The following is a 16,846-nucleotide window of genomic DNA, read 5'->3' on the forward strand; positions in this document are numbered from 1 at the left end:
TTTTTCCTATTAAGAAATCAACTATAGGGGCTGGAGAGATGGCTCAGTGATTAAGAGCACTGACTGCTCTTCTAGAGGTCCTGAGTTCAATTCCCAGCAACCACATGGTGGCTCATGGCCATCTGTAATGGGATCTGATGACCTCTTCTCGAGTGTCTGAAGAGAGCAATAGTGTACTCACATATATAAAAATGAATAAATAAATCTTTTTTTTTACAAAAAAACCCAACTATAAACTGTATAAACTACATATAAAACTACAATTCTGAAAGCATTCTGAAGCTGTCAACTTTGACATTTTGATATATCAAATTAATATGTTTGGCATTGTACCTTGGTAAACAATTGGGGCCCTGTTTCCTTGAGCAGGTAATAACTGGGGACTCTTGTCTAACTGAGTTGACCTAAAGTCACATGTCTTCAGAATTGAAAGTAACACAGATTGTCCAGAATCCCAGTGTGCTTTCTGAGACGCATGACACATTGGTGCAATTGCATCATCTTTTAAACAGCCGTTATGTATTCAGTGGTCAGAAGAAGAGCAAGCCCTGGCTCCTCAGCCCTTACAGCCTGTGGTTCTGTGTTTGTATCACACCTTCTAGCAGACATCAGCAGTGGTAATCGTATGTGCTTTTCAATAGCAAGCCTTTAGTCTTAGGTGTTCTTGCCTTGGTTTGTTTGTTGCTCAATAACAATAGAAGCAGATTCTGCTATCAGCTCTTATTTTATATAGAAGGCTACTAGGCAAGTAGAGGTGGAGCAGGTGGCCAAAGGTTACTTAGCAGTGGTCTAGGCAGACTGACCTGACGGTGCTTGAGTAGACCCTCAGACTTGTAGTCAGAAGTGCTGGTAGCCCCCTGCTGTGAGGCTTGACCTTTGAGCTTTACCTTGGGGTATCAACACTAGGCGAATGCTGGTCGCCTCTCGCTTTGTTAGCCTGGTGCCCTAAGCTCTTGGATGACTTCTGGGCATTGTTTCTTACCACCATTTTGTCAGTGTAATATGAGAGGGAGTCCACTGTGTGCTGTCTCGAAGGTTGAGACCATGGATCCCAAATAAATAAGGATGGAAGGGAGCTGTGCTGTTTGGACTTTATAGTTCAGCGGGAAACAGATTGTAATTCAGTGTTTACCGGATAAGGCCAAAAATATTCTGATCAGATCTCCCAAGACAAATTATACAAAGGAAACATATATTGTAGGCTGGGCGTAATGAAACATGCCTTTATTTCTAGCAATTGGGAGACAGAGGCAGGTGAATCTCTGTGAGTTTGAGGCTAGCCTGGTCTACATATTGAGTTCCAGGATAGCCAGTATTATACAGAGAGAACTGTTTTCAACAACAATGTTACACTGTATTTATTTTCATTTGAAGGGTCAGTATGCACAGGACAGTGGAGGTCAGAACACACTGGGAGGAGTTGGTTCTCTCCTAGCAATTGACCCTAGCTTAGCACTGTTGGTGACTTATTGTTGGCAGCTATATTGTTGGCCCATATCCGGGATGAGAAAATTAGGGTAAGCCCCTCTCGGTTAGTGAGCAGAGCCAGCATCCTAAAAGTGACAGGCAGTTCAAGGTCAAGTTTGGTGACCTTGAACAAATCACTCTGAGCTTCAGCCTCCATGTGCAGGGCAGGCAGAGTGCTCCATACAGGGTTGACCAGGAGTTAGAAGTGGCAACTATTTGTTTTTTTTTTTTTTGTGCATTTGCTTGTGAGCCATCGTGTGGTTGCTGAGAATTGAACTCATGAGCTCTCCTTGCTCCAGGCCCTGCTCAATTTGGGCCTGCTTGCTCCGGCCCAAAGATTTATTTATTATATGTGAGTACACTGTAGCTGTCTTCAGACACCCCAGAAGAGGGCATCAGATCTTGTCACGGATGGTTGTGAGCCACCATGTGGTTGCTGGGATTTGAACTTAGGACCTTCAGAAGAGCAGTCAGTGCTCTGCCATCTCACCAGCCTGTGGCAGCTGTTTTTATTCTTGTGAGTATTTTATGGTGGTTTAATGAGAACCTTCTTTTTCTTTTCTTTTCTTTTTCTGAGATTTTAATTATTTTTATTTTATGTGTATGAGTGTTTTGCCTGTGTTTATGTCTGTGCACTATGTACATGAAATGCCCTCGGATTCCAGAAGAGAGCATTGGATCCCTTCTAACTGGAGTTCCAGATGGTTGTGAGCTACAGTGTGAGTGCTGGGATCCAACTCGGGTCTTCTGGAACATCATCAAGTGTTCTTAACAGCTGAGCCATCCCTCCAACCAATATGGAGTTACCTTTCTAACTTACAAAAGTAGCATTGGCTTTTAAGGTTTTGATAATCTAGAGGGTATAATTCCCTGGTTCTGTTTATCTATCTATCTATCTATCTATCTATCTATCTATCTATCTATCTATCTATCTATGCACACCCTTCTGTGTGTATACATCTCCATCTTTGCATATATGTAAGGATCTAAGTTTATGTTGTGTTACGAGTCTCCTCCCACAACTGAGTATTTTTCCCGTCCCCTCTCTGGATCATGTAACCTGTGACAGCAACCGAGCAGTGAAGGAGACATTTATTCTTGGCTAAGAATAGCAGAAGAGGGCTTAAAACTCCTACATCTGTCTCTCTGCCTTTGGTGGGCGATGGGGAGGAGCCGACTAGCAAAGGGAGGGGCGTCATTTCTGCAACTGTAGGTTTCTCATCCTTCTTTCGTCTCTTCATGTTTGCTTGTTTGTTTGTTACTGCCATAGCCCTATGTGTATATGCCAGTTAGCGTGCACGGGGTTATAAAGAAACGAGAGAGCTGGGCTGTGGTGTCACATGCCTTTAATCCCACCACTTGGGAGGTAGTGGCAGTCAGGTCTCTGTGAGTTCAAAGCCAGCCAGAGAGACAGAGACACAGACACAGACACAGAGAGACAGAGTTAGTTCTAGGATAGCCAGGGCTGCACAGAGAAACAAACAAACGAAAGGTTGTCTAGTGGTCACTCTGACAGCGATAGATCTGACAGAAATATCGGCCAGCCTACCAAAGAAGACTTCTGGACCCCAGACAGCCTGTCCTCGGCAATAAATAAGACCAAAGCAGGGTAGAAATTCAGCCGAGCACTGTGTAGCGCTCACTCAGTGAGGTGCAGCTGGGGGGTATCCAGAATGGCAGCCTGAGAGCCCTCAGGTCAGAGAATTACACTCAGGTGCGTGGGCATGACTGCTCTTTTCATTTCTGTGTCATGGATGTCCCCTGGCTCAACATTCACACTGTTGCCTCTTTCTCCCAAACAGGGTTTACCACAGATGTGCTGTATTTAACAGGTATCTCCTTTCCAGTGGACATGTCAGTTCTCCCAGCCTTGTAGATTATAAGCATGGATGCCTGCGGGTGTGGCTCAATGGTGGAGACTCTGACCTACAAAGGGACACTGCAGCCACTTTGTAACAAGTTTTCCTGGAAATGCTTTGCACTGATCCTGTGTCTGGTATACCTGCTCGGAACCCCAACAACAGGTCTCATCTAGGGAAGCCTTGGTTTGCCTCATGAGGGAATTACTGTGTAGACACTATTAGGACTGCTACAGCAGTACAAAACCGAGGCAGGGTGTTTGCTGAGGCGGGGAGGGAGTCAGAGCCTGGCTGAGGCAGAGCTCGGGGTGGGAGTGTGGATGCTTGTTGGCCTCAGTGAGAGCTCTGGAGATGGGACAGGTTAAGAGGTGAAGGGGAAAGGTGAAGTCAGACTAGGGAGGAGAGAACCCCAAGGGATGTGTGGTTCCGGGAGAGCTTCAGCTAGGCCAGACCTGTGTGCCTCAGGGCTGAGGGCGTTGTGGATAATAGACTAAGCACGCAATGGGTCCGTTCGTGGTTTTCAGATAGTATTTATTGTATTTATAGTATTTCATAAAGTTTTATCCATTCAAAGTATACAATTCAATGGTCTTTAGTCATAGTCATGGGTGAGTGTTGACATAGTCAAATTAAAATAGTCTCATTGGGGCTGGAGAGATGGCTAAGTGGTTAAGAGCATTGGCTGCTCTTCCAGAGGTCCTGAGTTCAATTCCCAGCAACCACATGGTGGCTCACAACCATCCATAATGAGATCTGACGCCCTCTTCTGGTATCTCTGAAGACAGCTACAGTGTACTTATATATACATTAAATAAATAAAAAAAATGCAGGCAAAGCATAGAATAGTTTCATTAACTTAAAAAAAAGAATTAACCTCTGTACCTGTCAATATCACTTCCCAATATCAAGAATAGTTTTCTTGGGGGCTCCTCGCTCTCTGCCAGCCCTAAGCTCCCGACGTACATTGCATCCTGCCTGTGGATACCTCCGCTCTGGACTCCCACGCAAATGGAGAAGTCATTCATGTGTGGACTTCTGGGACCAGCTTCCTTCACTCAGTGTGGTGCTGTCAAGGGCTATCTAGAATGTAGGGTGTGTCAGAACTGCATGTCACTCTTTTAAAATGTTCCGTTGTGTGGACAGACCAGGTTTGGTTTATCTGTTTATCCTCTGATGGAATTTGCGACTGGTTTCCTTTTGGCTGGGTGAGCTATGTGGCTGTGAATCTCACACGTAGGTTTTTGTGATGGTGTTTTCCTTACTCTTGGATGTGTACCTGGGAGCGGAATCTGAGCCGAGGGGTAACTCTGTGGATGCTTAAAAACAGCCAGAGTTGCTGTGCCAGTTTTCACGTGCACCAAAGGTCCCAGTGTCTCTGTATTTTGTCCATATTTCTTATCCAGCCTTTTGCTTCTACCCTTCAGCCTCATGGGACATGTGGTCCTGTTTTGGTCTTTCGTTTCCCTGATTGTGGTGGTGTTGAGCCACAGTTCCTGTGCTTCCTGACTGTCTGCTCAGCTTCTTTGCAGAAATGTCTGATGGGGATCCTTTGCCTCTTTGAATTGGCTTTTAAGAGTTCCTTATATAAAATGTAAATAAGTCTCTTATTAAATGTGTGCCCAGGGCCTTGTGCTGGGTGAGCATTACAGGACTGGGCTCTGCTTTGGTTTTAGGAGCCTTTTCTTTTTTTTCTTTTTTCTTTTTTTTCCGAGACAGGGTTTCTCTGTATAGCCCTGGCTGTCCTGGAGCTCACTCTGTAGACCAGGCTGGCCTTGAACTCAGAAATCTGCCTGCTTCTGCCTCCCAAGTGCTGGGATTACAGGTGTGCGCCACCATGCCTGACTCTTTTCTTCACTCTTGATCGATGACTGAGAAGCTCTGTGGTCTTGTGGTGGCTGCGATGGTTTGACGACTTCCGGCCTTTCCGTTTTGGTTTGGAGATAGGATCTCTTTGATGGATGCTTTAGATTGGTTTTGAACTTGGTCTCTTTCTGTCTCGCCTCCTCGGTAGCTGGGATCACAGACCTGTGCTACCAAGTCAAGTGTGTACTTTGCAACATTCTTCATGAGGTTAGGTTTAATTATTTTTTGTTGTTTATGTTGTTGCTACCTTTATCTGAAAATCATTTGCTAAATCTAAGGGCATAGGTGTTTACCCCTTTTTCTTTTAGTTTTCTTTTCTTTTCTTTTTTTTTTTTAAGGAGGGCTTTAAGCTTTAGCACACTGGGGATTAATCCCAGGTCCTATGCCTGCTGGGCAAGCACTCTACCACTGAACTACTTCCCTAGACTTTTGGAGTTGATTTTAATATATGATAGAAGGGAGCATTCTCTTGTATTGACCTAAGCACTATAGGTTGAAAATTCTTCTTTCCATACATTGCTCTTGACACCCTCTTGCTTCCTGTTGCTGTGATGAAACACCATCATGAAGGGAAGTCAGGTCAGGAACCTTGAGGCAGGAACTAAAGCAAAGGTCACGGAAGAGTGCTGCTGACTGACTTGCTCCCATGGACTGGCTTTCTTAGAGAACTCAGGCTAGGCAGTGGTGGCGCACGCCTTTAATTCCAGCACTTGGGAGGCAGAGGCAGGCGGATTTAGAGTTACAGGACAGCCCAAATTACACAGAGAAACCCTATCTCAAAAGACAAACAGAGAGAGAGAGAGAGAGAGAGAGAGAGAGAGAGAGAGAGAGCTGAGAAACCTCTGCTGAGAGATAATACTATCCCTAGTGGGCTGGGCTCTTTCACATTAAGAAACTGCTGACAGCCTTGCCTGCAGGCCAATCTGATATCAGATGACTCTTGCTTGGGTCAAGTTGGAAAATCTAACCAGTATACAGTCAAAGATCATCTGACCACAGAAGCGGGCTTTACTTTGGGACTTTGCTTTCTGCTTACTTGATCCCTACACCATCCATGCGCCTGTAGCCTTGTGTATAGCACTGCAGCTTTGGAGTTGGTGTGGGAATCAGGAAGTAGGAGCCCGTCTTCCTCCTGCTTCCTTTTCAGGATTGTTTTGGCTACAGGTCTCTTGTCAGCAAGTAAAAGGTATCTATCTGAATATAAATATGGGCTAATTTAGGCTGGCCTGGCACCCATTACATAGCTGAGCCTGGCCTCTGGCTTGTGGCTGTCCTCCTGCCTCTGACAATGCGAGGGTTGGAGGTGTGAGCTGCTACACTCAGTTCAGAAAGTCATTTGAAGACAGATGTCATCTGGGCTAGTGAGTGTTCATCTGCAGTGGGCGGGGGACCTTTCATCTAATGTTTTCTAAGCCATGAGCATGGGGTGCTTTCTCCTTAGTTAGCCTTCCTTTAATTTTCCTTTCGTGGGAGGTAGGGAAGGGCTGTTGTGACTGTGTTACATGTAGCCAAAGCTGACTTTGAACTCCTGGTCCTCCATCTTCAGCGTGCTGGGATTTCTTTAAATTTTGATAGTGTTCTGTCTGTTCTGATAGTATTTTTTGAAGTTTTTAATTTATTATTAATTTTATTTTACTCTTTTGAGTCTCATACAATTCATGCTTGCCTGGGGCTTGCTATTAAGTTCCTAATCTATCCCTCCCAACTACCCCCGTCTAAGCACTTAGCATGTAAGTATGTGCCCCCACTCCATACCACGTGAGACCCTGTCTTAAAAAAAAAGATCCTTCAGCAAGGACCAGGAGGGGCGCTAGAGAACTCCAAATACCCCGCTGTCAGTCAGTTACCCCTCTTTTTATTTATTTGCTCATTTTTTGAGGCGGGGCCATCCTTGGTAGCCCGGGTCAGCTTGGATGGGCAGCCTCCTGAAGATGCTCAGGATCGCGGGGGCATGCACTACCACGCCTGCATTCACCAGCTGTTCTAAGACGGAAATAAGCAAGAGGGAGGGGAGGGAAGGGAGCCGTGTTAGCATAAAGCTCACTGAGGGGGCTGGAGAGATGGCTCAGCGGTTAAGGGCACTGACTGCTCATCCAGAGGTCCTGAGTTCAATTCCCAGGAATCACATGGTCACTCACAACCATCTGTAATGGAATCCGATGCCCTCTTCTGATGTGTCTGAGGACAGCAACAGTGTACTCATATACATTATATATACAATAGAGATCACTGAGGAGGCGGGAGGAGTACTTGCTGGGAGGTGAGGGCTGTGTCTACTTGAGGATCTCTCCGCCCATAAAGACATCCTCATTATTCGGATGCGGCTCTGGAGGCAGCCCTGGCACTTCCTCTGCTGTTCCTGAAGGTCTTTCACCTTCTCCCCTCACGTGGGTTCGTTCCCCTTACCATATTGCAATGGCATTTCTATCATGAGGAGTCCCAACGTGTTCTGCACACAGATCTACACCGAGTTCCAAGCAGAACGTTGTCAAAATAGTTGTGAAGTTCATTTTTTTCCTCGTTTGCTAATTTTAAACCCTCAATTTGGTCACGTTTAGCACCATAAGTTTAACTTCTAACATGTGTTGTAGAGATTTGAACGTTAGTGCTTTGTTGATTTTTTTTTTTTCATTCAAATAGCCTCTTAAAAGTCTGTGGTGGTTTGAATAGAAATGGCTCATAGGTTCGTGTATTTGACTATTTGGGATTCCAGGTCAAGTAGGATGTTTAGGGAAGATTAGGAGGTGTAACCTCGTTGGAGGAGCTGTGTCTTTGGGGGTGAGCTTTGAGGTTTCAAAAACCCACACTACTATATGTAAGCAGGACAAGTGCTGCAGAGACATGCCTGCCTGCTTGTTGCCATACCTTTTACCTTTTGCCTTGAGGACTAACTTTCACATTGTAAGCAAGCCCCCCCCCCATGCTCCCTCCCTCCCTCCCTCCCTCCCTCCCTCCCTCCCTCCCTCCTTTCCTTCTTTCTCCTTGTAGCCTTGGCTGTAGACCAGGCTGGCCCCAGACTCCCAGATCCACCTGGGATTAAAGGCATGTGACACCACACCCTGCTAGCCTTCCTTTGTAAGTTGCCGTGGTCACGTGCTCACGTGGTCACGGTGTGTGCTCACAGTAGTGGAACAGTGACTCAGACAGAATTGTGGCTCGCTAGCTCAATGCATGCAGGTCCCTGAGTCAGACCGAGCAGCACACACAGGCACCCGGTCTGTGACAAGCTGAACGCTCCCCACCTTCTCTCCACATCCTTTTTTTACAGTTAACCTCTGAGCCGTTTAGCTGGGGCATCCTTATCTCTCCCATTTCCTGTAACCACTTTCCAGCCTTTGCTAAGTGCTTCCAAGCAGTGCTCCAGGGTTTCCTGGTTCAAATGCTGAGAGAGAGCTATCATTTAACCGTGGGGTGGTACCCGAGGCACCGGGCCTGTGGGTTGGCTACCCTGGAGTCCAACACACATCCTTGGTGTTGCAACTCATGCTTAGGGAGGGTCACAAAAGTAGGCCTAAGGTCATGTAGCTCTGGACAGGATCCTGGCCTCCCAGAGCCCTGGGAGTCCTGGGCATGTGTGGGAGAAGGCTTGCCCTGCAGTGGGCAGAGACAGCAGGTAAGGAAACTGCTCCTCAGAAAACGGTGAAATATCTAGTGTCCTTGAATTTGAGCATATGAAGTCAGCAGTAATTTAAAACTTTAAATTAGAAAGATAGCCAAGTATCTTAAGAAGAAGTGGAGCACAGAAAAGTGAAGCTAACTTAGTTCCTGTGAGTGTTTGGGTGGTGCATGTCTGCGTGCATGTGTGTGTGTGTGTGTGTGTGTGTGTGTTTGAATGCCTGTATGTGCCATAACATCGAATCTGTTGGTTATCTGGTTTCTTGAAGGAGTTGGTTCTCCACTGTTTGGGTCCAGGAGTTGAGTTTAGGTCGTCATGCTCGGCAGGGAGCACCTCTGTCTGTTAAATCATCTTTCTCGTCCCTGTCCCTGTATTTCCTTTATTAATTATAAAGACTTATTTGATTTTATGTATTCGAGTGCTTTGATTGAGTGCGTGTATGCGCATGCCTGGTACACGGGCCAGAAAAGGGCCCTGGGTCCCGGAACTGGAGGGATAGATGATTGAGAGCCTCCATGTGGGTGCTGGGTGCTGGGAACCCAGCATCACCGAGCCACTTTTCCAGCCCCAATTTTTTTTTTTTTTTTTTTTTTTTTAGGAAGAGTCTCACTGTATATCCTTAGTTGGCATGGAATGTGCTATGTAGACCAGGTTGGCCTCAAACTCAGAATATCTGCCTGCTTGTTGGATTAAAGGCATGCACCACCATGCCTCTGTGTGTGTGTGTATGTGTGTTTGTGTGTGTTTGTTGTTTAGTTTTGTTATTGTTGTTTTGTATTTTTTTCTTTTTTTAAACTTTATTTGATATATTTTTATTTACATTTCAAATGATTTCCCCTTTTCTGCTCTCCCACTCCCCGAAAGTCACATAAGCCCCCTTCCCTCCCCCTGTTCTCCCACCCACCCCTTCCCACTTCCCTGTTCTGGTTTTGCCTTATACAGCTACACTGAGTCTTTCCAGAACCAGGGGCCACTCCTCCGTTCTTCTTGGACCTCATTTGATGTGTGGATTATGTTTTGGGTATTCCAGTTTTCCAGGCTAATATCCACTTATTAGTGAGTGCATACCATGATTGATCTTTTGAGACTGGGTTACCTCACTTAGTATGATGTTCTCCAGCTCCATCCATTTGCCTAAGAATTTCATGAATTCATTGTTTCTAATGGCTGAATAGTACTCCCCCCCCCCCCCCCCGCCTTGATGATAATGGACTGAACCTCTGAACCTGTAAGCCAGTCCCAGTTAAATGTTGTCCTTATGAGAGTGGCCTTGGTCATGGTGTCTCTTCATAGCAGTAAAACCCTAACTAAGACATGAATGACTATCTCTTTGAGATCCTACATTCACTTCTTAAAAAAATACATACTGAGAGCCTGGAGGGATGGGTCAGTGGTTAAGAGCTGCTGGGTTGGGGTCCCAGCACCCGTGTTGTGGATCACGAACATCTGTAGCTCCAATTCCATGGGATCTGACACCTTCTTCTGACCTCTGTGGGCAGTTTGCAGGCATGGCGTGCATAGACATACATGAGACACTCATATGCAGAAAACAAAATAATACAAAATAGGGGCTGGAGAGATGGCTCAGTGTAAGAACACCGACTGCTCTTCCGAAGGTTCTGAGTTGGAATCCCAGCACCCACATGGTGGCTCACAACCGTCCATAATGAGATCTGACGCCTCTTCTGGGGTGTCTGAAGACAGCTACAGTGTACTTACATATAATAAGTAAATAAATCTTAAAAAATAATACAAAATAAAATATATACTCAGAAGTGAAATTGCTATATGTAGGACTTTATTTTTAAAAATATTGTTATCATTATCAACATCATCATTATAACCATATGGTCTTTCTGTGCCCGCCCTAACTCTGAATAATGACACAGAGACGTGTATTTATTTATAATAGCTTCAGGCCTTAGGTTACTCTTGTTCCCAACTAACTTTTATAATTTATGTTCTGCACGTGGCTCGTTACGTTCAGAGTCTCTAGTCCTGGCACCTGCTTTTTCCTCCGTAGCGAACTCACCACGCCTGATTCTGTTCCAGAGTGCCTAACTCTGGCCGGAAGTCCCACCACTTCTCTCCTCCTTTGCTCCAGGCCCTCGGCTGTTTATTAAAACCAATCATAAGGTGAGCGAGGATATAAAATATGTTTATAAAATATGACGCAGCCTTATGAATAACAGTACCAAAGTCCGGTCTGCACCCAACTCTCTGCCGGCATAGAAATCAGCGTTTGAATAAATACAAAGATGACCTTTATACAGTGCACAGAAAGATCACCCCAGCAACCATCACCATCATCATCATCATCATCATCATCATCATCATCATTAACCGAGGAGTATATTATTTAAACACTAGATGAGGTCTGGGGCATAGCTGTTAGTGGAGCCCATGCCTAGCATATGTAGGATCCCGAGTTCAATTCCATGTACCACACACTCAAATATGACCAGATGTGAACCCCGATGAGCTGACATGATGAGTTGGCAAACAGAGTTGAAGGGCTGAAGGAAGAAACTTTCTGCAAGAGATAGGGACAAGGAAGAAGAAGTGGATTGATTGCTTCCTTGTTGAGTTAAAACAGAATAGCTTGTTCATCCTACTGCCTTGTGATTGATTGGTTTTAATTTTAAAGTTCACTGATTGCTTGGTATGGGATAGGAGACTGTGTTGTGGTTTGATCAGTCTGTTGGGCTTGGTGTGAGAACTCAGGCCAAATCAAAGGCTTTGTGTACATTTTATTAAAGTACCTTATTTTTTATTTATTTATTTATTTATTTATTTATTTATTTATTTATTTTTGGTTTCATGGATTTGATTTTTTTTGAGACAGGGTTTCTCTGTATAGCCCTGGCTGTCCTGGAACTCACTCTGTAGACCAGACTGGCTTCAAACTCAGAAATTCACCTGACTCTGCCTCACAGAGTGCTGGGATTACAGGTGTGCACCACCACCGCCCGGCCTAAAGTACCTTTTTGGTTTTAGCTTTATGTGTTGATTGTTGAAACTCTTGCTCACCCTCTTCTACAGAAATATTTGTTGGTATAGACTTACAAGAGCGTTTATTTCGTGACTTGATCTGTTCATTGTTCGTCATGTTATAAATAACTTATTGTTTGACTTGCTTTTTTTGGAAACTTATTTTTATTCATGTGTATGTGTGTATGCCTGGTTGTCTGCGCGTGTATCGGGGTCTACAGGGGCTGGAAGAGGGCATCTAATAGAATTGGAGTTCACAAGTAGTTGCTGGGAACCGAACCCATGTCCTTCACAAGAGCGTCAGGTGCTCCTAACTGCTGAGCTATCTTTCTTGGACGTTTGTCTTTTTTTACCCCCCTGAGACAAACCACAGATTTAAATTCTCATGTGTTTGTATTAATTGCTGGTTTCCCAATCTTTGTATTGATTTTGTATTTTTGTAGGTTGTAAGGTTGTAACTTTGTTGCTAGGACCTGTCACCTGTGTGTAGAGAAGCATTGCTTAGGAGGCCTCAGTGTTGGAGGCCTTTCCCACACAGTGGCCACAGAGCTAACTCAGCAGCATGACTGGGGTTTCCCCTGCTGGGCAGTGAGTGCACTGTCAGGTACAGGGTAGACAGACAACACAGCTTCCTTCCTGTGAGCTTTCCGGAGTAAAGGCTTCTCAAGAGCTGCGTGTCAGGGTAAGGAGTTTGTTTTCATCTTGAGGGTTGTAAGTTTCTGAGGACAGCAAACCAGCACAGCTCTCAGATGCCTTGGAAACAACCCCTTTTTCTTCCTTCCTTCCTTCCTTCCTTCCTTCCTTCCTTCCTTCCTTCCTTCCTTCCTTCCTTCCTTCCTTCCTTCCTTCCTTCCTTCCTTCCTTCCTTCCTTCCCTCCCTCCCTCCCTCCCTCCTCCCTCCCTCCCTCCCTCCCTCCTCCCTCCCTCCCCCCCCTCCCTCCCTCCCTTTTTCCCTCCCTCCCTCCCTCCTTCCCTCCCTTCCTTTCTCTCCCCCCCCCCCTCGTTATTTCTTTTTGTTTCTTGAGACAGAGGTTTTCTGTATAGCCCTGGCTGTCCTGAAACTTGCTTTGTAGACCAGGCTGACTTCTAACTCAGAGATCCACCTGCCTCTGCCTCCCAAGTGCCGGGATTAAAGGTGTACTACACCACCACCACTACCACCACCACCACCACCACCACCACCACCACCACCACCACCACCACCAGCTGAGTGACTTCAGTATTAAGGAGGCAGTGTTGTTGAGGGCCAGGGTGGTGTGTACTGGAGGAGGTGCTGTCAAGGAAACATGGTAAGACAGAGCAGGGAATACTAGAAAGGTCTATTGGGGCCCCTCTGTTGACAGATGTGGGTATCTGCTCTTGGGACCTGGCCCCACATCCACAGGGGAGATATGGACAAGGTGGACAAGGGTTTGTTGGATGATTTTCATTCATAATCTTCCTCCCGCCTCCTCCTTCGCTCCCCACTAGGGGATCTGCCTGTTTCCGCCTCCCCAGAGCTGGCATTGCAAATGCATGCCACCATACCTGGCTTTTTAATGGGTGCTAGGGATCAAACTGAGTGCCTCTATAACAAGCGCTTTTCTGACTAAGCTATCACCCATAATTCTCTTAATCAGCCAATAAAAGAGATTAAAAACTTGTTTCCTTAATAATAAAACCCACCAGTTTCTCCCTGTGTCTTTGGAAGGCCCTTGCCACTCCACGGTTAGGGACGAATCCACCCAGCCTTCCCTGTGGTGAGTAAGAGCTGGGGCTGGGATGAAGACCTCACCTTGACCCGTTGGTCTCTGCCGGGCTGGCGTGGAGCCAGAGCCAGGACTAGAGAGGGAAACGGACGGGCTTGAGTTGAAATGACACTTGTGGTCTTTCCTTCCTTTCGAGACTGGGCAAGTATAATTCCTCAGCTACATGCAGTGAGCATGTCAGGTCTCCCTCACAGGGTGGGAATACACATAAGCCTCGCAGTTAAAAAGCCTCACAGTTCTGTTCTGTTGGAGAGATGCGGTAGAACGTGTGCGTGCGCATGCGTGCGTGCGCATGTGTATGTGTGTGTGTGTGTGAGAATATAAATTATATAAGATATATATGAGATACTATAATAATCATTTGTAAATATATAGATCATTTGTTGAGATTCAGTTGCTGGTAGAAGGTGTATAACCAGTATCCAGAATTCTTTAACTTGTGAACTGAAACTGCCATTGAACAATGCCCCCAAGCTGCACCCCTGCCCCCTCCCCCATTTAGCTTCTGTCTGTGACAACTGTAGACGTTCCCTGCATATCTGTGTTTTGGTGATGGTCCCTTTCCCCTTGACACAGTGACCTCTGGGTTCATCTGTGGGTGTGTCCCTCCAGTCTTGTCACACGGTTCCAGTCTTTCATGTCACCCATGCTGTAATTGTAATCCCACGAGCTGGGTCTGCTCTGCATTCTGTTCATGTCTGGGTCAGCACATGGTCTCTTATTGTTGAGAGAGTGTTTGGACAGATGTAGAGTCCCCACATTCCTAGTTGTACCCTAGGTCATGGTTCTGATCACCCCCACATTGACGCCTTCTGTACTTACGTGCTGCGTTACTGCACACTCCATCAAACCAGAGAAATGCATCCTTAGACAGTTCTAGAGACCGGAAGTTCAAAGCTGAGGTCTTAGCAGGATGCTGCTCCCTCTAGAAGCTTAGATCTCTTCCGTCTGGGTCTCACTCTGTAGCCCAGGCTAGCCTAGAACTCCTGACAATCCTAGTGCTTCAGCTTCCTGAGTACTGGGGCTCCAGGCATGAGCCACCACACCTGGCCCTCTTCTTTCTCCTATGAGGATACTCGTCACTAGCTATGGTGGCAGACACTTTTAAATCCAGGACTTAGATAATAGAGGTAGGAGGGCCAGAACCACCTAAAAGGTGAATTCAAGGACCACATGGGATATATGACACCGTATCCCCCATTGTCATTAGATTTAGGATGCCTTGAGTAGGCTAGAATGACTATCTGTGTACTCTTAACTGCAGTTCCAAATAGCGCCACATTCATAGGCCTGGCAGCTGGGGTAGGAATGCCCTTTAGGCAGCCACACTTCCACTCCGTCCTCTGAGGTCTGTCCGCCTTGACCACACATCACTCTTTTAAATCACATGTTCTTTTTACAGGGCTGGAGGGAGGGACCCGGAAGCTGTGAACGAAAGATTCAGTTCCACGAATTGAAGAGTGGGGTACGGGGGACTCTACAGTGGAACTTTGATGTCACAAATATTGATACCTTATTTTTCAGGTTGATTGTGTCCTGTGCTGAAGATGTTCCCAGAACAGCAGAAAGAGGTAAGATGCTACCCATTCGTTTATGGAAAATCTGGGCTGAAAATAATAACCCACGAACATTGGCCCATCACAGACTAGTCTGAGAAGTTACTAGAAACAGGTGACATCTGAGGAGAGGGCTGAAAGAAGAACAGACACTCCCTGTCCCCTGTAGACATCCCATGCTGTTTCCTTTCTGGTTCTGTGACTAAGCTCTAGCACCCTCTGCCCCCCTCTCATCCGTCTAAAGCACTGGCCCCAGACCCAGAGTCCGCCCAGGTTCTGCCCAGCGCCCTCTGCCTGAGCATCTCTTCCACGCTGCTTGCTTGGTCTTCTGCTCGATTGTCTCATCCCTGGATATTCTCAGCTTGAGTAGGGACCCAGGAAAGTGTCAGCTGGCCGGTACTTTCAGTCTGACCTGTTTGTTGCTTTTTAGAGTTCTGTTTTGTTGTTGTTTTGTGTTTGTTTGTTTCCCATACACCTCAACAAGACTCTCTTTTCTTGATTGCATTCTGGACTTACAGGCTCCAAAGCCAGTTTCCTGGGCTTCCATCTGGGGTAGGGCTAATTTAGCTGTCCTTCACTACCCACAAGGCACTGGTTCTAGGAAACCACCCACCAAAGTCTCAGGTGATCAAGCCCTTTGTATAATATCCGTGTAGTGTTTGCATCTAGCCTGCCCAGTCCTTCCAGGTATTTACATATTTCTTCAGCCTCTAAGGTGGGATACCAGGCTGACTTTGAACTCATTGTGCGGCCAACATAGGCCTTAAATCTCTGATCTTTCTGCTTCTACCTTCCCAGGGATAGGATTACAAGGGTTGCCTCTATATCCAGCTTCTCAGATACTTTAAACCATCTCTGGAAGACTTATAATCCTAAGTGCAATGTAATTGCTGAGGTAATAGCTATCTCGTTTAGGGCAGAATGACCAGGAAAAAGTTTATATATCTGGGAGAGATACACTGTGTAGCTCAAGATGGCCCTCACCTAGGTGTGAACCACCATGTCCAGCTTCTTTCCAGTTGTGTATGTGTGCACTGGTGCTTGTGTGTGGAGGCGGGGGTGGGGGTGGGTTGGGGGTGGGTTGGGGGGTGGGGGTGTCCCACCATGGGTGATGTTCCTCAGATGGCTGTCCAACTTACGTGTTGAGAATCAGTCACTCACTGGCATCTGGGGCCTTTCAGTTAGGTTAGATTGGCTGGCCATTGAGCCCTGGCAATCCTCCTGTCTCCACCTCTCCAGTCTGCGATTACAGATGCATGCCACCATGACCTGCTTTTTATATGGATTCTGAGGATCAAACTCAGGACCTTATGCTTGCGTGGCAAATACTCTATAGACTGTTGTTTTTGACATGTTTTGAGCATCTTTTAGTTGCTGTGATAAAGTACCCTGACAAAAGCAACCTTCAGGAGAAATGGCTTATTCTGGTTCACAGTTCATGATGCAGTTATTATGGTAGGGGAGCCATGGTGGCAGGAGGTGGAGATAGCTACAGCTGATCATGCTGTGTCCACAGTCAGGAAGCAGAGCACTATGAGTTCTCATGATCAACTTTGTTCCTTTTATGAAGTCCGGGACGCAAGCATAGGGAATGGTGACACCCATGATTAGGGTGAGACCTCCCACCTCAGTTAACCGAGGCAAGATAATCCCTTGTAGGCATGCCTGGAGGGATTTTCATCTCCTTGATTACTCCAAGAATACCCTGTATTGTTCGGGTGATTCCAGATCCTGTCAAGCTGATAA

At 46.1% G+C, this 16,846-nt stretch overlaps 1 protein-coding gene across 9 annotated transcripts in view; it reads left to right on the forward strand.

Moving 5' to 3' along the window:
- Window positions 1-16,846, forward strand: part of Snx10 (sorting nexin 10) — a 62,798-nt gene that overhangs the window by 21,372 nt on the left and 24,580 nt on the right. For 8 of the 9 annotated variants that reach the window (XM_052173735.1, XM_052173733.1, XM_052173732.1 and 5 more), the window contains one exon: window positions 15,069-15,115. In XM_052173735.1, coding sequence (XP_052029695.1) covers window positions 15,092-15,115 — 24 coding nt within the window. In that variant the 5' untranslated portion in view covers window positions 15,069-15,091. Of the gene's footprint in view, window positions 1-12,458; window positions 12,479-15,068; window positions 15,116-16,846 lie in introns of those variants that run through there. The other variant, XM_052173737.1, reaches the window with a different exon arrangement.

This window comes from Apodemus sylvaticus, chromosome 2, assembly GCF_947179515.1.
Source record: "Apodemus sylvaticus chromosome 2, mApoSyl1.1, whole genome shotgun sequence".
NCBI classification, from domain to species: domain Eukaryota; kingdom Metazoa; phylum Chordata; class Mammalia; order Rodentia; family Muridae; genus Apodemus; species Apodemus sylvaticus.